This window comes from Harpia harpyja, chromosome 2 (genome assembly GCF_026419915.1).
Source record: "Harpia harpyja isolate bHarHar1 chromosome 2, bHarHar1 primary haplotype, whole genome shotgun sequence".
Taxonomy (NCBI): Eukaryota; Metazoa; Chordata; class Aves; order Accipitriformes; family Accipitridae; genus Harpia; species Harpia harpyja.
Genome location: NC_068941.1, coordinates 45,568,863 through 45,591,734, shown reverse-complemented (window position 1 = coordinate 45,591,734; position 22,872 = coordinate 45,568,863). Strand labels below are relative to the sequence as shown.

The 22,872-nt window shown below is 36.6% G+C and overlaps 1 protein-coding gene across 5 annotated transcripts in view; it reads right to left on the bottom strand.

Annotated features, from left to right (window-relative positions):
• Window positions 1–1,125: 1,125 nt before the first annotated feature.
• KLHL2 (kelch like family member 2) overlaps window positions 1,126–22,872 on the bottom strand; it is a 58,916-nt gene continuing 37,169 nt past the window's right edge. For 2 of the 5 annotated variants that reach the window (XM_052778630.1, XM_052778664.1), the window contains 10 exons: window positions 13,896–14,005; window positions 12,354–12,470; window positions 11,198–11,347; window positions 10,107–10,224; window positions 9,262–9,459; window positions 8,396–8,497; window positions 7,316–7,444; window positions 2,887–3,027; window positions 2,580–2,723; window positions 1,126–1,910 (listed from right to left, as the gene is read on the bottom strand). In XM_052778630.1, the coding sequence (XP_052634590.1) occupies window positions 1,882–1,910; window positions 2,580–2,723; window positions 2,887–3,027; window positions 7,316–7,444; window positions 8,396–8,497; window positions 9,262–9,459; window positions 10,107–10,224; window positions 11,198–11,347; window positions 12,354–12,470; window positions 13,896–14,005 (1,238 nt within the window). In that variant the 3' untranslated portion in view covers window positions 1,126–1,881. Of the gene's footprint in view, window positions 1,911–2,579; window positions 2,724–2,886; window positions 3,028–4,507; window positions 6,415–6,669; window positions 6,753–7,315; window positions 7,445–8,395; window positions 8,498–9,261; window positions 9,460–10,106; window positions 10,225–11,197; window positions 11,348–12,353; window positions 12,471–13,895; window positions 14,006–22,872 lie in introns of those variants that run through there. The other 3 variants (XM_052778646.1, XM_052778654.1, XM_052778638.1) reach the window with 3 other exon arrangements.

The following is a 22,872-nucleotide window of genomic DNA, read 5'->3' as shown; positions in this document are numbered from 1 at the left end:
CCGCGGGGCCCGCGCACCGATTGGCTGAAGGGGTGGAGTGAGGATAGTGAGACCTCGGCGCGCGGCCAATGAGGCGGGAGGGAGGCCGGGTGACGTCAATAGACGTGATGAGGCGGAGAGCGGCACCTCAGGTGGGCAGAGGCGGGCGCCGCCCTTCCCTTGCCCCGGGGCCGTTGCGCGGTGCTGCCGCCCCGGCACCGCCGGCGGGACCCCGCCGGGCCCTCGCCGCCCGTCTCCGCACGGCAGACCCGGGCGTGACCAGCCGCAGAAGCTGCCGAGAGGAGGAGGGGAGCCGGAGCGAGGCCCCCGGGGCGGCGGCCGGTACGAGGGGAACGATCGTTGCCGAGGGGAGCTCCCCCTGCCCGTTACGTCCATCATCCAGGTAAAATTCTACAAATACAAACCTGCAATTCAAGTAAAAGGTTTCTAGCGAAACCCGCTACCTCAACCCACAGTGCGTCGCGCAACACCAACAGTAAAATGCAGTCATCCATTTATGTTAGCTCTCAGCTGTTATGCTAATTTCACAGCTCAGACAGTTTCACCGGAACTTAGAGGTGGCCACTACCTTAACTAATTGAAAACCAAAGCTTTCAGAAACAGACCCTGCAGCAAACCAGTGATATTTACATGACCAGTTCCCTAAACCTTAATAATTCTTTTCAATTTGCTTGCATTCAGCTCTTAAGAACACCAGCTTCCCCCCCACACCCCCCCAGCCCCCCCCCTTCACTGATGTCAAGATTATTTGGTTTGAGACTTGTATTGAGAAACAGTTTTAAGCAACTTGTTGGCATTAGGAAACAATATACAAACTTTTATTTGAAGAAAATGTCTCAAATATGACAATAACTTTGGTCATGTTAAAAGGAGGCCATCCAAGGACAAATAAAAATGAGCTGCTTTATAAGCATGGCCACATACAGTATATTCAGATATTAGCTAATAGAACCTAAGGTTACACGCATAAATAGGCCTTAGTACCATGCAAGTTCAATGCAATTTCATACATTCATTATAAATTTTCAGTTATTTTCATGCCAAATCACCTTTTGGATAAAAAGCTAAGAAAGAAGTAACATCTAAATGTGACCAAAATTGAACAGAAAAAAAAAAAATCATAAGTACAGACAACATTTTTATTAAAAAGATCTTGAAATTACACCTGTTCAAGAAGTGTTATACTATCTCTGGTCTCCTTCAGTGGGAATTAGTAGTGTTAAGCATTGTTACATATCAAAAAATACAACTCTGTTTTACAACATAGTACTGACATATTCAAAGTACTGTGCCAAATTATAAATAGTAAAATCAGGTTTTGAAGAATTTCAATAGAAAGCAACTTATGCTCACACAAACATATGCACATAGTATAGTTACGTAACAAAAGTTTTATAAAAGGAAAGAAATTTACCCCATGCCAGCTTGAATTACTGAGGTGGGATTCAATATCTACTATGAAGACTGACGGTTCATTTCTTTAAATATATTTATTAGTCTCTGGAAAAAATAAGACAAAAATTTACTTTCACCAGAATACACACCATTCTTCACTGACAATCTCTTTCTCAGTCATGACTGACGTAAGTCAGTCCTTATGAAAGTGGCTTTTTTTTTTTTAAGACCTTGCAATAAAAAAAAATGGTCCACTAGACTTCAAAAGTTCAGTCAGCTTCTGCTCAACTGCAGAATAATCCTACGCATTGCTTCTACCTAGAGTAATCTTCATCATCCGTCATCTGTAATTGTAGACAGTCACATCTTCCACTGTGACTCAAGGTGCAGCTACAAGTAGAGAAGTGCTTAGTTACTCAGTCACTTCAAATACACTTGTTGAAGACTGCTTCTAGTGCATAATCAAGTTGAAAATCCTTTTACTGATCATAATGGTTTGTCAATAACTGTAACACCTAGAGTGAAGAAAAAAAAAGGCATAAATCTTAAGGTAGTATTTTAAAAAATTCAAGAATATGAACATAAAGTTTTAATATAATACCTTGTAACTAGCGTAACATCATAAAACTGTGCACCAGCATCAGTGTTAGTATTTTCCCTAATTTCTCTCTGACAAAGTTGTCTGAATCAGTGCAAAGTTCTGAAAGTTTCTGTGACTTGAAAAAACTTGCCATTACTCAAACTTACTTTAATTTTGTTATCAGTGAAATATATCCTTAACATTCACTTACATAACTCATTTGAGAAACTACAATTATTGAAGGAAAAGATTCCTGAAACAGCTCTTGTTTTCTAAATATCAAATCCCAAAGAACTTCTGAATTGGACCCCCATAGATTGAGAAGCAAATCTTTTGTTAAAAAAAGGACTGGTCATATCAGAATCATCTTTCTGACTCACCACTTAAATGTTAAATCCCTCTTGAGTACAGTTTAATACCATTTTTTTCCTTGTAGTGAACACTTGAAGTCATCATTCAAAACGTACCATCAGATTCTTCATACCTATTCTAGTATCTTAGGTTTTACCTTAGACAGGACTTTGTTTGGATGCTTTGTCAAATTTCTTATGCTAGCTGTTATACTGTAAAAAGTCTGTTTAAAAAAAAAAATTATACACATTACCTGCATAGCTCCTTCCTGTACTCATACAAGATGACACAACTGTCCATTTATCAGTTGTTGGATTATAATATTCCACTGTTGATAAATTACAGGAACCATCATCTCCTCCAACTACATACAAGAGACCATTTACAGCACAAACACCTAAAAAAAGACAGGAAACCAATATGAACATTAGCAAGTGGCTTGCTCACCCCATAAAAGCATGGTTTCTATTCTGCGACATCATGAAAGCAGCGGAAATCCAGGAACGTGCCATTTACACCAAGTGGTATTACCACTATTTTAAAGTAATTGTTGCATATACCTGCATTCCTTCTGCACATGTTCATGTCTGCAACCTGCTTCCACGTACTGGCGACGGGATCAAACACTTCAACACTTTTTCTTACCAAAGGACCATCATGACCTCCTACCGCATACAATAAATTGTTTAACACACCAACACCTGTGAACATATGAAAATACTCAAAATTAACCAGAGAATGGTTTGACTGACACAAAGGAAAAACTACAAATATTATGTCCACTAACATAAATCCTTCATCCAGTCAATGTTAGGAACTATTTCAGAATGCATTAAAGCAAAAAGACAGTAACTACAGCAAGACACCGATAAAATGTCTTGCATGCCCATCTACCATATTGCAGCATACAAAGACCAGAGCTGTTCTGCAACAGAAGATTTAGAAAATTTTGGACAAAAAACGATGTGCGGGAAAATGAGGATTGTTGGAATTTAGGACTAATTAGAAGTGACAGTAAATGAGACAGTGTGCTCAGCCAGCATAACAGAAATCTGACAAGATGATAAAGCATAAGTGAATTTTTAGAAAGTAAAAACTGCAGTACAGAGGATAAAAGCTGAATGGATAGACATTATATAATAGGGATGCTTCCACTGAAGTGTTGAAATACCTTGTAAACATACATATGAAACAAAAGTAAACAGTTCGATTGAGCACCTTCCTCCTCCAGGATTTGGAGAACACCACCGAGCTTCCTTGAACCAAGCTTCAGTTATCAAAATATCCAAAAGGATATTAAAGGGTCTTCTTTACTCCTAGGGTGTCCTTTACTTTACAACAAAAGTTTATCAATCTGTAAGCTTGGGATGAAGGAATAAATAAAGCTAGTCTATACCTACTTGCTAGTTGGGCTGCACACATTGAAAAGATGGTAATAGGGGAAGCAGAAAGGAAGGCCTGTTTATTTATTGCTCACTTTATAATGCACTATTAGAACCCAAACATAATAGATTTCAGAAATGTAGGTTTGTTTTTTTTTTTATTAAAACTTGTGAGTGATGGACCATGAAGACAACTGAAAAAACACTACTATGAAAGTACATTGGGAAATCTAATATATGTCACATTTAAGATTATGAAACTCAAAGCTGAAATACAGATTTGCAAATACAGTTCTTAAAGGGTTCCATGAAAAGGGCACAGCTTAAAATCTTTATTAAAAGGTAAACAGCAAGCATGAATGCAAAAGATCAGTTAAGTCCTTCAGGAAAAAAAAAATACTGGGTTTAAAAAAAAAAAAAGAGAACCCGGAGACATTAATAGCCAGCTGAAATATCTTTGAAAACATATCACTGATACTGTATGTAAGAGCCATTCCTATACCAGGAGAGAAACGACTCCTCCTGAAATAACTAAATTTTCTTTAAAAGACAGATTTTAATAATTAAAGGAAGACAGGAAGGAAACATGGAAGAGTTAATTGGTGCTGCAAATCTGAGAAATAGGACACTGGTTTATAAATCATGCTATCTAATGCTTTATCAGTGATATTCACTACTAACATTTCCCCATATCCTTCCCAGTTAATTTAATTCCTCTTTTATTGCTATTATTTCTAGCTATCATGTCACAGTATAGTGTGACAGCTTTTCTTTCTCCCACTCTGATCACACTTTATTAGACAGGATAATACAACATTCATCTTTTGTAGGATTAAACATTACAGAGCTAGAAGGAGGGCTAAGATTTTTAGTTTAAATATGTGATGCGATATAAATCCCCCCACCCAGGCTTTCTGTATAGTTACTGACCTTCCTATTCAGTGTGTAAAGTTTTCCCTCTGCCACATTGTGATTTTTTCTTTGATAGCTCCTTATTTTTAATAATGTCCTCCGTTCCTCTTTGGTGCTTCATTTTCCCTTAATCCCACACCCAGTTTCCAAGTCCTACCTTATTTCTTGCTCCTTCCGTCTGTATCCTCTTGTTGCCGTCTTCTGACTTCTCCTTTCTTTGTTATTTTTCTTTCCTGCCCATTTTTCAGGACCCTGTCTTATATCTCTCATCCCTCCCAAATGGCCTATATCTGGATCTGAAGTTCCTCATCCCAATATGTTGCTGGAAACAGATCTGTCCCTGTATTGATTAACTGAGAAGCAGTTGGTACTAAAGAAGAGTAACTGAGGGTTAACCTCTGAAGTTGCTTTTGAACGAAGCTGAAGCAGCAGGAACAGAAGAGACAGGCTTAAGTTCCTTGAGATGACCAGAGATCCAAAGATTTAATACAGGAACAAAATTCTCTTTAGTTAGCACCCATACCACCACCAGGACTGATCACCAGTTGAAACAGTTCTGGTGGTTTTGGATATTTGGCTGCTACAGCCAAGCTCAATCAATAGTCATGATTTTCACATTACCACCCACTCCTCCCCCACGCACAAATATAATTTTCCATGTATTTAACAGAATGGCACAGAAGAATGTTTATTATTTTACTCAATTTTATGAATCTGAAATAACTGACTACATTTACTTTTCCTCTCCATGTTTTTTTTTTTTTTAATCAGAGGACAAGGTAAAAGGCAGCAGAGAGTTGAGTAAACACAGTCCTGAACTCTGGGACAAGGGGAGGGAGGAGAGGGGCAGAAAGATCCTGGTAGTTAGTGTGTCTAAGGCACTAAATTTCAGAGTTATAGAAGTACTTCAACATTTTTAAAAAAAGATCTGAAAATATCTAGTGTATAAATAGGCTATAAGCACAATAGTTTGCAAAAACAGTGTTTAAAAAAAAAACTGCTGAGATAAAATGGGTGTGCAGGCAGATTGCAAAATGAAGCTTTGTCACAACCCACCAACACTATTTGTCTTTATAATGATACTTGTAATTTGCCCATTTTATGTAAATATTTTCCTCAAAACTTGCCAATATTAGACAGGAGTATTTAATGGTACCCTTAGTGCAACTCTGGCCAGTTTTTAATCCAGAATTTACTTCCAGGGTGCACAGACTGAGTAACTGGAAGTTTCACAAGACAACTATGTTTGCTTGAGATACAGTGTATCATGTTTCCTTCATTAACATCATAGTTTTAGTTTAGAAACACAATCAAAACATTACTTTTAGCAATAAGAGACATATCAACTTGCTGTTTTTCAGAGGGTATAATGGAAGTATCACAAACTAAGTATCTTCATTTTAGTAATGATTTTAATACTTCTGTATATTCTTTTGAAATAATTTGGACTTAATTTAAACACCATTATACAGATTAAAGACTGTTCAGAGTTAATAAAGAATAATGGAAGGCAAGATGAAAAGTTGGGATAACTGTTAATCATCTACTGAGCATACTAGAAGTCCATCCAGTTTTATTTGTAGCAACATCTCTTCCAGTTATGAAGCACGTTAACACAATCACCAGTAGATATTTGAGGGGTGTTGCTAAAAAGCACCATTGAGTACTTGGCAGAAAAGTGACTTAAGCAACTAAAAAAATAAACATAGAAAAATAATATTATGCAATTTGACTTGAAAAAGTCCATGGGAACGCATCTAGAGAAATAAAACAACTTCTGCGAGTTGAAAAAACCTGAAATACCAAAAGACAAATAGAGGACAGTGAACAGTAAATGAGATTTGAGTCCATAATACAAATAGATAATGAAAATGCTAAAGTCAGTTTGGAGCTGTGGAAGCATCATTTCATTAAACAAAAGCAGAATACCACAGGCACTTTTGATGTCTTTAAAGAGAAATATACATACTCAGAATCACAAGGAGGAAAAAAAAAATCCACAAAAAAATAAAGAAGGGATTAAGATTATAAAGAAATAAATGGATGTACCTTGGCTAAATGATAAGGAAGGATAACATGTAGTAGCCTATACATATCCAAAGGATGTAAACACCAGGTGATGAGAAGAATTACTGAAGATGAAACAAAGGGTACATAAGTGGAAGTAATAGGATGAAACCAGTAATATAAACTTAAGAATGAACAAGGACAAAATTTCCTGCAGTGAATCAGAATGCAGAACACATCCTCCAAAGAGGTGGAAATCTAGTCACAGTTCACATGTAAAGTCAACCTGAAAATGCTATTAGAAAAATCCCTACACTGGCAAAGACATCTTTGAAGAAATGACATTTTTTCATCCTGGCCATGTAGACTTTGATACTTCAGTATTTAGGTGATGTTAAATTGATTGTCACAATCCATGCATATTAATCTGGGTGTTAAAAACATCAGAAGTTATGGAAAAAAGAGGAATATGAAAAGTGTGAAAAAGCAAGGAAAGATATTTACTATTAACAGACTGAATCTTACTCTGTAGGACAGTTCTGTGTTTATAACCCGCAATATATCAGGCATTAAGACTAACACATTTCATAAGACTCAGACTTTAGCTTACCTTTTATATTTTTACATACATTTTAAAACTGCAAATTTGTTTCAGTTTTACAAGGATAGCTGATTCTTGTCCACTCACCTGCTCCACTCCGTCTAGTGCTCATTTCTGCAACGTAGGTCCACTCATTTGTATTAGCATCATAGCATTCTACTGAACTAAGGCACTGACGTGACGCCCCATCATAGCCACCAACAGCATACAGCTTACCTAGAAGGGTAACCAACAGAAACCTACATATTTCTAATGCACACAGACTATACTGGTACACGGGCTGAGGACAAGTCATCGTTCTCTCAATTAGCTAGTAATCAGTACCTGTCGTCAATCAGTTATTGAGTTTCTATTTTGTAAATAGTTTAATATAGTATGCTATAGTTCTTGTCATTTTTAGGATGTAAAAGGCAGCCAGTATCTAACAAGAACAATGTGAGTCAAAAGGTTTTGAATTGCCTTGCTGAAATACAAAGGTACTTTACTGTGTTTTTAATTAAGAATTGTTCAAAAGCAAGCTAATTCAAGTATGTCCAACATTGGAAGCTCGCAAATAGGCTTCCTTTCTAGGTGTCAAAAATATCTAAAATTCAGATGAAAATTACTTGTACAGTATGCATTTTCTGATCAGAAACAGCAGTGGTTCCTATGCAGTTAAAACACATGCCCAAAACTTTTAAGATCCAAGAGCCAGCCCAGGTCTGCATTGTGCAATTGACATCCAGGCTATTCACCACAAAGCTGACTTGAAAGTCATCAGTTTTCCTGGCACTGTCCTTGAGATCATCCCCAGCATACAACCAGCAGTCAGCCACAGATAACAGTTGACAATACTGCAGTGCTGCATCACTAAAGACCAATATATAAGGTCATCACTTCAGTAATTGGGCTCTCCAGCTTTGCTGACATGCGTAACCTAGAGCATGCATGCTTAGCGAGCTTTTCCTCAGTTGGCCTCAGACACAGTTGAAGCTGAAAAAAAATTTAAAACAACTATGCTATAAGCTGGTCAAAACCAAGTAGAACGATTATGTATTGTTCATACTATTTGAATTACAAGGTTGAGCAAAAACATAAATCTGAAGTATATTTTCAAGTGAGAAAAGGTAGTAGCGTAAATGATTGCATTTCCCCCCCTCTTCTTTTTAGTATCATTTGTCAACTTACCTCCAACAACACCTACACCAACACTACTTCTTCTTGTGTTCATTGGAGCTACGTGAAACCACTCATTAGTCTTTAAGTTGTAAACTTCAACTGATGATAAACCTACGAAGACAATATAGCATTATTTTCTCTATAAATCTAGGTGCAACGTACTGTCTACCTTCTGAAACGTACCTGTCTGAAAATTCAAATTACGTCATTTTAAGGACTGTTAGTTACTGTGCAAAAGGCACAACTGATGTCCTTTAGATAGCCAATTACAGTCAACCCATTCTTAGTGTCTGAAAATGGGCAAATTAATAAAAGCTTTTGTGGAACTCTGAAAAATTCTTCCCTTGATTTTTTTTTCTTTCTTTTTAATTAAGTCACAATGCTGTCTCCTACATACACTTCAGTAATAGTTATTAAGGAAAAGAATCATCTGTGCACAAATTGTTTAATGCATCTGTGAAGAGAATGAACAGTGTATGTCCAAAGCCTTCTCACAGGTCAGAGAAAGCTGTTTGTAATCCTATTTACAGTACATGAAAATGCAGAGGTATATTTCATATGCAAACAGGAAAAAAGGTACCAGGTAATTTTTCTGCTCAGATCTTCCATGAGTTAAGGACTCTGTCTATAGAAGGAATACTGAAAGGGAACTTGTCAAACATTCACTAGGCATTAAGACTAAACTCTTAGATGGAGCAAACAGTCCATTGTTCAGGTAGAAGGATGTGACCACTAAAGCACATTCCACACCACAAGATGCCAGGGTATCCTCATGCTTGGTTTCATCGCAGCCTCCAGGAAAGAGACATTCAAATTTGATACAATTATGTCAAGAGTAGTCAAAGCTAATCAGCAGAGTATAAAGGCAAAAATACCTGTACTTCCATCAAATCCTCCCACAGCGTAAAGAAGACCATTTAATACAGCTGCTCCCAGTGTGCTTCTCCTGTCTTGCATATTGGCAACGCTTGTCCACTGGTCCTTCACCGGATCATAGGAATCTACTGTGCGAACTCTCAAAGAACCATTGAAACCACCAACAGCATAAACCATGCCTCCCATGTACACCATTCCTAGAGCAGGGAAACGGGGAGGAAAGGTCAGTGCTTTAGTCTTGTAGTCAATTCATGGTATTCTGTAGTGTCCTAGGTATGCAGATACTTGATACAATTTACAGTACTCGCTACACTTATCAGGCTTTTGACAGTGTCTTAGAGCCACACTTCATTCAGATTAAATACTAGAAGTTCTGACACTTTTTGTTGCTATCAGCTCACACTTCTGAATATCATGCCTGCTGAATTTCTTCTTTCTTAGATATCTCAGCTGCTTTAAGGTCACATTTTCATATCTTTAGTATCAGTTGGTCACTTCTTCACATTCTTCATCTCATTTAATAATAAATAGGTATTTTAATAGTAAAATTAGTCATTATTATAATGCAGTAATATTTAAATTTATTTATCTTCTGTATCTATGGGAGGTAATAAAGCAGTTTATTCTAGAGATTACAAACTGAAGCACAAATTAAGATCAAGTTATCAAACTTGTATTGTTCCAGATTAGGAAGTGATTCAAATTTTAAGGATGATCACTAAAGTCAAGGCTTAGGCCTTGTCAGATAAATATAAATACCATTCTAAAGAACATACAATGCTTTATACAGATGCCTTAATTCTGAAGCATTACCAACCGCAATAAAAAATTAGGCATCATTTACCCGCTCTACATCTTCTGGAAGGCAATTCAGCCACCTGATGCCAGCGTTCTTCTTTAAAATCATAGCATTCAACACTGCGAATTGCCTTTGGTGCCTGTCCTCCAACTACCATCATCAACTAAAAGGGAGATAATAATATTTATTAATTATTTGCATATATGAGAACCTGAAAGATCAAAAAAGTGTTAAAAAATAAAACAAGCTTCTGTACAAGCAATAATTAAAGGACGGTTCTCCTAAATAAGAAATACAAGTCTCGCAAACTAGGCAAAATTCATTTTTTTAAAAATACATGCAATTTGTAATCATTGTGTCCAGAGGAAACATCTGAGATAGAAAAGCAGGAAGCAATTAGAGTCTAGGTAGAGCTTCCAGGAACGGGACAGATCCTGCTGTATCTTCACATCCTACTCTGACGTCAGGTATGAGAATTCACCATCTATGATGTTCAATGGAACTGTGACCATCCATCACAGAACAGCCTTCTCTGGTTCCTTTGAGAGAAATGTGCTAAATCTGCTGAATGGAATCTCCTATTCCATTATTGCACTTGCCGTAACAGTACTATGAGAAAACATCTTTACTTCATTGGAAAGAAGATAATATCTGATGTTTGTTCTGTTTTCTTCTTCTAAAATGAAAAGCCTGTATTTAGTTAAAAATGGAATAAATGCCCCAACTCAGAAGCATCAGTCTCTGTTAGGGTTGGGTTTTTTTGTTGTTTGGTTTGGGTTTTGGGTTTTTTTTTTTGTTTTTTGTTTGTTTGTTTGTTTGTTTTAAAGAAGCAGGCTTATTTCTCTAACACCAGGCCTATAATTGTATTTTTTTCAAATGCTGAAGAACTTACTAAAAAGACTTTTTTTTGGGGGGGGGGGCTGGCGGATTGTGAGCGTAGGGGTTAGGTGGGAGACTAAAATATCTATATCACAAGTAGTATGAAGTATAAAGCTAATCATTGGTTATAGTTTTGTGATAAATAGTTTTGGTATGAAAATTTTTATTGGAATACCCCAAGTGATGGTCATGTTCTCATGAAATCTGTTAAAATGGAGTTTGAAGAAATAAGTACACTGGAAAAATAAGGGTCTTACTTTCGGAAGGCTAGCAGGTGTTCTCAATTTCGTTCGAGTGCTTTTCATCAATGCTCGTTGCTCTGTTGGTAGCAAGTGATACTTCATAGCTTCAATGAGGTAATCTTTACAAGCACTGCTGTTCTTAACCAATATTTCTTCTTCAACTCTCTGTTTATTAATAGAAGTTTAACAAGGTCTGAGCACAATAAGGAAGTAAAACACAAATAATCTGAAATGTAATAAAGCCTGCGTTATATCACACAAATGCAGATTATTCTGATTTTTTAGATTGTAGTTTAACCAGTTAGACACGAATTTATGTGATGGCAATATGCAGTCACTGAAAAAAAAATGTTGATTCTCTTACTAGTTAAGTAGAAGAAACAGTGTTAGGCAAGGTAAATCACTTCCTCACAAGCACATTCTTAACTTTTCAAATACAGAGAATACAGAACACTTCAAGGGGGAGGTAGGGGAGAAGAATTAACAAACTAGTAAACCACCCCACAACAATAAGAAACCACAACAGCAAAGTGAAACATAAAAACCCACAAAAGCAAAACAAACAAACAAACAAACCCCAAAACAAACCACAAAAAGTAGAGGAAATTCTTATCACAAAATCAGAATTTCTAAAATAAACACCTACCAACCTGCTACTACAACTACTAACCAATGCTAATAGTGAACTGGTATTTTCAACCTTAAATATTTGCCCTGACACCTAAATATTCAAAATGATCTTATAAAATTTGAAAAAATGTATTATATCTGAACCAGGTAAAGAAATGTTTCCTTTATCAGCAAGTCCTAACCAATTTAAACAATAGATTCAATTTTGAAATTTAAAATTCACTTATGAAAAGAAGTGTTATATCAAATATCATATTAAAAATGAAAGCTAACCTGATCTCAGCTAAATCATTCAGATTACTACTGTAGAATGACAAGTAGTCAGCCAAGCAGATAAATTACTTATATATGATATCCTCTATGTGGCAATCCCTCATTTGACTGTGTGTGTGCGTGCACGTGCATATGTAATGGTGGCTATTTTTACTATCAGTAACACACTACATTACTCTGTTGTTTAAATTTAAAATTATCCATCTGGCATTAAAAAAGTAAACTGAAACGTTCACATGCAGAAGAATTAGTATTCCTTTTTGCTTACCTGAACTAAATATTCGCGGGAAAGCAAAGGCAGCCGAACATGCTCCATCAGGCGTGCCATTAGCTCCTGCCTTACATCTTTGTCATGGTTTACCCACGCTATCACTGCTTCAAATACCTTCCAGGAAACAAACAAATGCAAGTCCCTTGACTTACAAATTCAGTAGCATGAAAATATCAGTGTGCCTCCAAAAACAGGTTTTGCTTATACTAAAATTCCTAACATGAGAAAAGACGAGAGCAGTTACAGCTCCCATTATTTCCATAAGTTACCCACTACAAAATTCTGAAGATGTAGTAGCCAGTCTCTTTTCTGTCACTTCTCTACTGGTGTTTCAAGGATAGCTGCACTACATTGACAAAATGCACACAATAATTTCATTGATACTGAAAATCCAATAAAACTAGGTAAACGAACAACACAGCAGCAGTGATATTACAATCCTGATACTTCCTTTCTTGGAAAACTGACCTGCCACATCATCACTCAAATGACTTATCATCACTGAGTCTTACTAGAAGAAGTGATCCCAGGCCTAGTTTCTCCTCTATTGCACAGCAGCTCATCATACACTAGAGCATTAAAACCTTAATTATGCTCTACAGAAGCAGCATCACGTATATCAAAATCAAAGTGATAAAACCGGACCTTCAGGGTATTATGGGAACAGGAACATAACCTTGCTAGTTGCAGTTTAAGCAAATAGTTCTGAGAATCAAAGTTTCAAAAAGGTTTTAACACGAAACACTACCTAGCCATACAAATCAGTATTCAAACATGCTTTTGAATACAATTTAGCCTCATTTGAACAGAGGTGTTAGTACAACTATATACTCTTTGGAAAAAAGAAAACCAATATATTTTAAATTGATCACAACTGGATTCAAAAATGAATACTTCTACAACCTGAAAACCATTAGAGGTTCAAAGAGATGCACTGGCTCCACTGAAGATCACAGTTTCAAAAATGGCTTTAAAAGAATGAGATCTAGCTAAAGGTGAGCCAACACAAACTCAAGTTTGGTTATACCAAGCTACCTAGCCATCTCCTTTGCAACTCACATTTGTTCAGTTGGGCTAAACAGTCCGCATACACATACATACAGAGTTTTAATACCTATGTGGGCCTGCTGATGTTAAAGTTAGTAGATGGTGTATGCTTGCTCTTCAAACTACTATTTTTGAGTTAGTTACACCTTGGTAAACCAAACTCCTGTATATGTGATTCACAGCATGTTTGTTCTGCCTGAAGATGAAAAGGAATTTCCATTTAATTTAGTTTCCATTTTTTCCAAAGAACAAAGGGTTATGTGATTTAATACAGTTTTAGGATTTTTAAGAATTGAGGTTAATTTTCAACATCACTTTTGGGAAAAATCCTTAACACTTTGGGGAAAAATCCTTTAAACATCAGCACAATACATGCCTAATTTCACTGAGAAAAGAAAGAACACATCCAAACAAGTGTGCAAGAGCAGTAAGAGCAAGCTCGCACTCTCACGCAAAAGGATAAAAAGAACACTGGGATACAGATGGTCTTACCTTCTCTTCTGAGGCAATTGTGAGCTTGTCACTGGATATAAGACTGCACACCTGCTCTACACCAAGGTTGAGGTATTCTTCACTAAGTACGACATCAGAAAAGTGCTGTTCTGTTTGGAGGAAAGGTAGTACTCTAACATACAGTGCTAAGTGCATCCCACAACAAGCATTAAAGCAGCAGAGAAAAAATAGAGGAAAACAAGTAAAAATACATGCTAATTTGTCATATCTAGAAGCAATACCTTAACTTAAAACATTTTATATAGCTTAAAGCTTGGTCTCACAAACAGCTTTTATAAAAAATAATTGAAATATTAAAACACATTATACTAAAAGTAGCAATCATAGCAATTTAACATTTTCAGCATTCCTTCATCTGAGTACTTGTCCTTGACAATTACTTAAATCCCATTTTGCTAACTCTGTACACACAAATACAGCAAAAAAGATTCCAGAAAAAGAATATGCCCTCTATGCTGTTGACAAACATGTTTTGAACCTGCAGTTCAACACGAACAATGGCTGATTCATTAGAACTAACCAGCAGTTTTGCAGTCTAATGTAGATCAAATCAAGCAACAGGTCTGGATCCTGTTGCATCTCTCAGAGCTTCTCCAACGTCATAAAAATATTACATACCACAATCTCTGCAATGTGTAGTTTTTCCTCTTTTTTTTTTTTAATGCCTCAACTTAAATAATACTGGCAAAATTCAACATTTTAGTTGTAGAACCAGACATTTTCTTTTAACATAGAGCATGTATCTTTATCAAGTTGTTGTTCAGTTATTCAGTTGTCCTCTCCCTTCCTTAAAATTGCTTTTTAAGCCATTCAGCTGCTTTAAAAGTAGCTCCATCCAGTTAACTGTTATTTTTCCCCTCTTCAGCTATTCTTAACAGAAGTTGGAAGGGACAACTGTTACCAGGAATTTAAGAATTCACTCAGAATAAGTAAAAAAAGGTCATCAAACATATTCAAACTAAAGAACTTTTTAAAGCCTTTTCTAACGCTCCACTAGTGCTACTATACTTAAGACTCCATGCTTACATGCTTGACAAACTGTCTTAAGCTGTTAAAAAAAAAGTTAAATGCTGAATTCTTCCAGATCAAGAAGTCTAAATTTTTCAGGTCACTTCGCAGGGTACAACAGCTTTTTTTGCACTGTACTAAAGACTAGAGAGCATAAAAAAGACAAATCTAACACAGTATAATTCTTGTCCTTTATCTAGTTTAGCATCCTGTTCCTTGGAACAGGCAGTACAAATTGTTTCAGACAAAAGTCCAAGAATATATATTAAAAGTATGACAATAAAACCTCCTCTGATAAAAGTCTCACTATAACCATAAAAGATTAGAGAATGGTAGCCAGAAGGATATTTTACCTTAACCACATTTTACTAAACAATGAGTTTAGTAAGATGCAGTCCAGTCCCCTTAAGTCCCGTTAAATTCTTGACTTTAATACTTTCTTATAGTAATAATCCCACAGTCTCATCGAACAAAAAGCCCAACATCTAAATTTAACACCCAGTTTACCATTAATCAGTTTTCAATTAATATCCCCATGTTCTAATGCTGAATATGATGACAGGGAAAGCTGCACCCTGTCACTCAAAATCATTCATTATTCTATATTCCTTTTTAGCCTTCATCTCTAAAGTAGACAGTCCTTGCCTTTTCAGTCCCTCATTCTACCAGCCTTTTCATTCATGCAATCATTACCACTACAAGTCCCTCCAAATCTGCAGCATTCTTTTATGATGGACAGGTAGTATTTTCTGCAGTATTTCAGGCAATGGGAGAGAAAGGATAAGGAGAAATACTATCCATTTTTATAACACCACCACTACTTTTCCACTCCTTACAAATCTTCATGTTTGTTTACTTTTCAGACTACAAATATGCAGTTTCATAAGCTGAAGTAGAATTTTCGGAGGTACGCTTATTGAAATAAGTATTTATAATATATTTCTAAATATATTTATAATATAATTAATATATTAGTTTTATGATAAACTCCAAATTTCAAGTGACAGTACTACAAAACAGCATGCCTGACTACTCAGAAGCTGAGTTAGGAAGCAAGCAGAAAGGGGAAGCAATGCTCATCCAAATCTCAAACAAATCTGAGGTTCAGAAGCCTTGTTCATCTTCCCTTGAGAAAGCCGATCCAACAGTGGATCACATCCAACAGGATGCACTTCATAAACTGGAAATACCTAGTTGATTTTATAGACTCATATATAAAAGCCTTGCTTTTTAGAGCATGTCATAAATCTAAATCAACTTTTAAAAAGGAAGAGATCCAGCCTCTAAACCAGAAGAGCAGAAGTCGAGAATTTTCAAAGTAATACAATGAATGTGAGGCTGTCTCCTGTTTTCATGCTAGAAAGAGAACTGTAGAATAAAATCTGAAAAAAAAAGACAGTACTTGAACAAAAATTAAGACTACTTTACTGGATGTCAGCCTCTGTGCTTAAAGCATAAAACAAGGCACGTGGACAAGAGAAGAAAGAAGAGTGAAAAAAATGAGAAATTAAAAGAAACTACTTGGTCAATAGCTACAGGCTCAGGTTCTCAAGCAACACCTGGAAACAAATCCTCAGCTGAAGGAATTACAGGAAAAAAAAAAAGAGAAATATGAGAGTAGATTGCTGTATAAGTTTTAGTCATCAAAAAAAGAGGTAAGGTGAAATCACTTGTCTCTTAAGAACCAGATCTCTTGTTGTCAAGGAGACCATCTTAACTGATTGATAGATAACCTTTTGGCAGAAGCCAACTGAAATTACAGCTAAATGGATTATTCAAAATAATTAGAAACTGAAAAAGAACAAGGAAATGCCAAAAAAACAATAAAATGTGCCAACAGCAATTTATCTAAAGCTGTTCAAGTGTTGAAGACAGAAGGCATTATTTTATTATATATAAAAATAATGCTTATAAAATTCAAACTTTTTGCTTCCTTTTAACAAGGAGGATATCAGCATCTTTGAATTAATATGATTCAGTACCAAGAGTTCCAAAAATCCCGCTTAGATCCTCTTTTTCCAATAATGATGAACGAAAAATAATATTGGGGGGGGTGGGGGGTGTATTTTTTTGCCTTCTGGGTTAGGATTTGTATTATCCGATATTATTGCTCGCATCCTGAAAGCTTCAATAATCTAGAGATATTAACATCAAACATCATGAAACTTATGATGATGATTAAATATTTCATGCATCTGTCCCCTGCAAAATCTCAAATTAGGTTGGTTTTTATTTGTTGCATTAGGTAACATACTTATTTCTTCATGAACATCTCCTAGATAAGCAAACAGATAGAACTATCTGGCTGGAAGTTTTCATGAGAGAATAAAATACTTACTTTTTTCCAAATCAGAATTTTCCACACAATGTGCAACTTTGACAAATTCGTATTGGAATCCTGCCCCGCTTCTTGACACTTTACCCAGACATTGAAGCCAGCTGGCTCCAGAGTCAGGCAGCCTGGAAACAAGCTGGCTTAGGAGCTGCCGAGGCTTGGCTCCCAAATTCCCACTTCCTAAGCAAGTAGAATCCTACTTCTTTATTATCAAAACTAAAATCTGCCTTTAAAAAAAAAAATCCCTTCCATTTTAGGACATTTCTAAAATATCTGTTCCAATTGCATATGAAAAACAGATTTTCACATTTTCGCAACCAATAGAGACCGTTTCTATCTGAATAGCTGAAGATCTGTCCTTGTCTGCCCTGTACCAGTAGGATGGGACTTCAGCTTCAGGGACAAACTAAAAGGACAAAAAGGAAGTTCTTAACAACATGAAAGGGGCTAGTACAAAATCTTTGGAACTACAATAAACGATGCCAGCGTGGAGAGCACAGGAAGATAATAGGAGCTGTAAATGCTTTTTTTACCCACGTTTTGAGTATTTTTCATTATGAGTCTAGAGATGTGTATTATGCACGCACACAGAAGCAGTAAGCACTTGACCTACCTCTTCTATCCAAAAGGCACATAGTCTTGCTGGCCATAAAGATATTGACACTAAAGAAGCAGTAAGCACTTGACCTACCTCTTCTATCCAAAAGGCACATAGTCTTGCTGGCCATAAAGATATTGACACTAACTTTATACTTTTCAATTACATAGGAAGGAAAGCTACATCTGAAATCTGCACAGGACATTTTATGCTATAAACATTTCTGGATTAATTCACAAACACTATTTCACTCATTTATATACCTACAGTCAGACCTTCTCTGGCTTAATTGCCTTTTCTAAATGGAATAAACAAATACAGAAGTAAAGGTCTGCTGAAGTTCCCTCAGATTAAAAACCTTTCAGAGAATCATGGTGGCCAAAAATAAAAGCCTGTAAGCCATCTTCTCCTTTTTGTTTTATGACAGTGGCTGTTGTCAGTGTTTGTCTCTGTGTATGACATTGTTGAAGACTGCCTAAATTTCTGTTCCATCATTAACAGGCTTCTGTCATTTTCTAACATTTTTCTGAGGTGTTCCAGCAGCTGATGACTCTTAATATCCATTTCCAGAAATCTTTTTAACATTTTGTACACTTTCAGAAATCTTCTCCCAAAGATCTTCTAAAGCCACATTAACACATATGAAAAACACAGCCAGAGCTTATCAGTGCCAGAGGCTGCAGCTGGAAGAAAAGGAAAAACCCCTCATATTCCCTGGATCTTTGCATGACAGTAATCCAATGTATATTAGTGTGTGAAACAAAATATCACAATCAAATATATTGAGTCTCATAAGTGTCTTTCGTCTGGTTTAGGCCAACTATTTCCATTCGACAAAACAGATGATATTTTTTATAAACTAAATAGAGTACCTGCATCTTTCTGATGTGGTAATGCTATAAAATCAGCTGGAACTTTCCAGAAACATAGCTTCTTTCTGAACTGATAACCTCTTGTTTTAAAGCAATGCAGAGCATGGAAGCTTGGAAAGATCTAAGCCTTACGTTCACTTAAAAGAACAAAGAATTTCTCAAGCAGATGAAACAAAAATATTTAGCAAGAACTAGTTTTTAAAATTTTTTTCTTCAATTCACAATGTCACATTGTGATTTTTTTTGACTTGGGACAAAAGGTCTTTGCTAGTGGCCTAACACAAGGCACTGGTCAAGCAGGAACCCCAGTCTTATTACAGAAGGATAGATACAAGCTCTGCCAGTTGGAGAACCAGCAGAAGCTAATCACTGCAGAATTATATTTTTTAAAAAGTCTGATTTACTTGTCAATTTTATGCTTAAATAACTGCTTTTGAGAACACCATGAAATTCACAGCAGCCAAGGTAACAGAAGCGTAGCAACAGACATTGCTACTCAGAATAGAATCATAAGAACGATTCTGCTAACTACACCCTTTCAATCTCATGCATACAAATGTACACAAGAATAGTCTACAGAAGACAGGCATGCTTCCAAGTCTAGTCAGGGCTCAAAGTTTTAGACTCAGAGCACCAGAATCAAGAACGCTGTATCCCACTGTTAAGTACAACACAGCAATTCTTGCTTCGCAACACATGCTAAGATTCCCCAACAAAAGTTTCTTCAACATCTCCTCAGCACGATGCTAAAAGCCAAGAAAGTTTGCTGTGTAAAGCTGGTCCTCAAAAGACGCTTCTTCCACAGGCAATCCAATGTTTCCAAACCCAGTACCGGCCTATGCGGTGAGTGGAAGTACATTATTATTCTTTGGTTATAACTAAGAAATATGTCAAGGCCTAAGCACTGAGCAAGTGCCTCTCTAATCCAAGATGGCATACCCCTCTTCATTAAAAGGCTTTACCAATCTGTCTTCAGGTTGTACATAACATTCTGACAACTATAAAATGCACCACATTCTCAGGAAAAATTATTTTGTGAACATCCTCTAAGACTATGTAAGATGTATCCCAGACTAAAACTGAGGATGTACTAGCAGCGCTCATGCCACATACTCTTTGTAGGAATCATCACAGAAAAAGGACGAGAGGCCTCAGCTGTACGTAGTCCCTGACTATGCGAGTGCGATGAGACCCAGAGCAGAGCTGCTTTCTGGAACATCACAAGAACAGGTAGCATCTCAGAAAGTTTAATTGCAGCAGAAGCTCATTCCAAGTAATCTGTATCAATTGTCCACTATTTTCAGATCTCTCTATAGGCATCATAGATGCATATAAATGACTCAAATTATAAAAATCTCACACTCTGCTACGGGAGAGCCAACTCCACCATAGGATTATGAAGCTCCAATTTTAATGAAAGTTGGGTTTTTACTCCTGCTGGAAGGAAGTTCCAGAGTTTCACTTTTCTAATAACTTCTGATCTACATCATCCATTTGTTTTTATGCTATCATTGTCTATTAGCAGAAATATCTCCCTGCCTCTCTTTCCCTAAATACAAAATAGCAAGTATAACAAAGACTGGGAGAAGTTAAACATCCAAATGCTTTTCATTTTCTCTAGCAGGGAAATATTTTCACTGCTTTTTCAATCTAATAATCCTCTTCTGTACTCATTCTAGTTTCTGGAGCCTTAATCCCGAAATATCTGCTCCTGGGAGTTCAGCTGTCTGTGATACAAGGTCTAATTCTGAAATGGCACAGCCACATATCTTTGGCTCAGACTTTTGAGAAAAATTTTTCAGTTGTAAGAAAAAGCCTTGGACAAAGTACAAAGAGCCATTTGAGATAAGAACAGGGGGGAAAAGAAGCTATGATGGCCAAGATACAGGCAGTAAGAAGCTTGAAAATTCAAGAGGAAAAACATTGGCCTGAAAAGGTATAAGACTGTACAGAAGAAAAATAGGGAGTCAGCAGACAGAAATCCAGCAAGACTAATGATCAGCCCATCCCAACGAGAAATGAAGGCCAATCCTTCCTCCCTGGATGCTTTTACCAGGAGTACCGAGCATGCCGGTGCCCAGCCTAGTAGCCTGCAAGTCCCAGGAGGACCAACAAATAGCTTCCTTCTCCTTTTCACTTGCCTGTGTCCTGCTTGCAGAGTCTCTCCGAGCACAGCAAAGAATGCCTGAACCAAATGACCCAGAGAGGGAGGGTTACAAGTTAGACCCAGCTCCTGTGCTCTCAAACACATTTAAGAAATATTGCGCTCAAGGTCTTGCCAGGGTCTTAGATTTTATATTGCTAGAAAGTAATCTACATAAATATTAGCTTCAACTACTAAATTGAACAAAGATTGTTTAGAAGTAATTGAAGTAGTTTAGAAGTTACTAAGGCATAGTCAGAACAGAAGTTAGAAAAAAAAAAATTCAAAATTAAGCAACAGCTATATCAAAATGTGTTCCCTAAAACACTAAATATCTGAACAGTAACTCTAGTTAATAACTGTACACCTTGCTTCCTATTGCATAAAAGGTCAAAAATATAATGGCTTTTTGGATTTGGCATTATATTACTAAAAGACAAAAAGATTTAATTAGAACTGTTTTGCATAATAGTTTAAATACAATTATCACAAAGTCATTCAGTCACATACACATTACAACTTCGAGTAAGGTAAGTATTACAAAAGCTAGTACTTTCAAAAACAACCTGAATAGCTTTTGAATTTTTTTTTAATTTATTTTAAATGATACATAAATAATTTGAATATAATTTCACTAGACTAAAAACTTATGAGTATGGCTGATTTGTATACCTCAGTTTAAGACAGCAACCAAGGATTCTGTTGACAGACACCTAATTGTATGAGTTTGCTGCACTTCTGTTTTTCCTGAAACATCCATTCCTGATAGAAATACTATAATCTCCTGGAAGTGCCGGGGGGGGGGGGGGGGGGGGGGGGGGGGACGGACAATACCAGAAAACAGATTTTCTAGGAATTAAGGCAACTGAAAGCATTCATCAAAATCCTTCTTTTTATGAGGTCTAAAATTACTCAAGGCAATAAAAAACCTATTATTTGGACCTAGACATATGAAATGAAGCACTTAGCGCTCTATTTCAGGAAAATCTTCAGTTTTAAGTCTGTACTAACTGTTAATGATGCTAATCAGTCACTGTACATTTTAAAAAAGTTATGAAAAGCAATACAATCATATGAATTTTTTCTGCAGCCTTATCAGGATATTTCATTTTTAATTCTCTTTTCTGTATTGCTCTCATACTAAGCCTGCCAGAGTGCTAGGGGTTAAGGAAGGCAGTGCAGAGAGTGCAATGCAATGAAGTAGCTCACACCCTGACTATGCACAGCATATTTATTTCAAGAGTAAGAACAGAGTGTGCATTGCTTTAAAATTCACCACAGAGATACAGCAAAAACACAGTAGGAGTTGAGCTGGCAGCTCATGGTATGGGCCAGCAAGACTCCAAGAATATGATGACAAAAAGGGAAGCATAGACAACAAAAGTGCTTTTTTTTTTAGAGGAATTTGACAGAAATGGAAGATTGTTTGATTACAGAGGAAAAAGGAGGTTAGTTCCAAGCACAAAAGTAGTAAAGAGAGATATGAAATAAAAGACTCAAGTGAGAGTAATTCTGCTGAACTGGAAAAGCCAAGGATGAGAAGTTGGAATTTGATCCAGGGGGAAAAGAAATATTGCAAAAGTAGTAAAATGACCTTAGCAAACAGAGAGGAAGTTATGGCAGAGGTGGATTTACATTGCACCAAAAGGGAAACATGATGTAGAGCAGATCTGGTAGGGAGGGAAGAAAAAAATAGAGGAACACACAGCTCAGTAGCTGAGAGAAAATGGCAGAGCAGAGTTAAAGTTGTCAAGTTTACAGACCTGAATGACTGGGGGAACACTGAAGTCACCAGTGACAGAGGAAGACAGGGAGAAGGGAAAGGTGTTTAGATGGAAAGCAATTTGGTTTTGCTGAACCTGAAGTAGAAATGAAACATCCAAGAGAGACTGAAAAGACAGGAAAAGATCTGTGACTGGGCAGATAGTGCAAGCTGCATGTAAGGAGGCATGCCTGAGAGTCACTCAACCTCTGACAACCCATGACTTCTGAATTTCCAA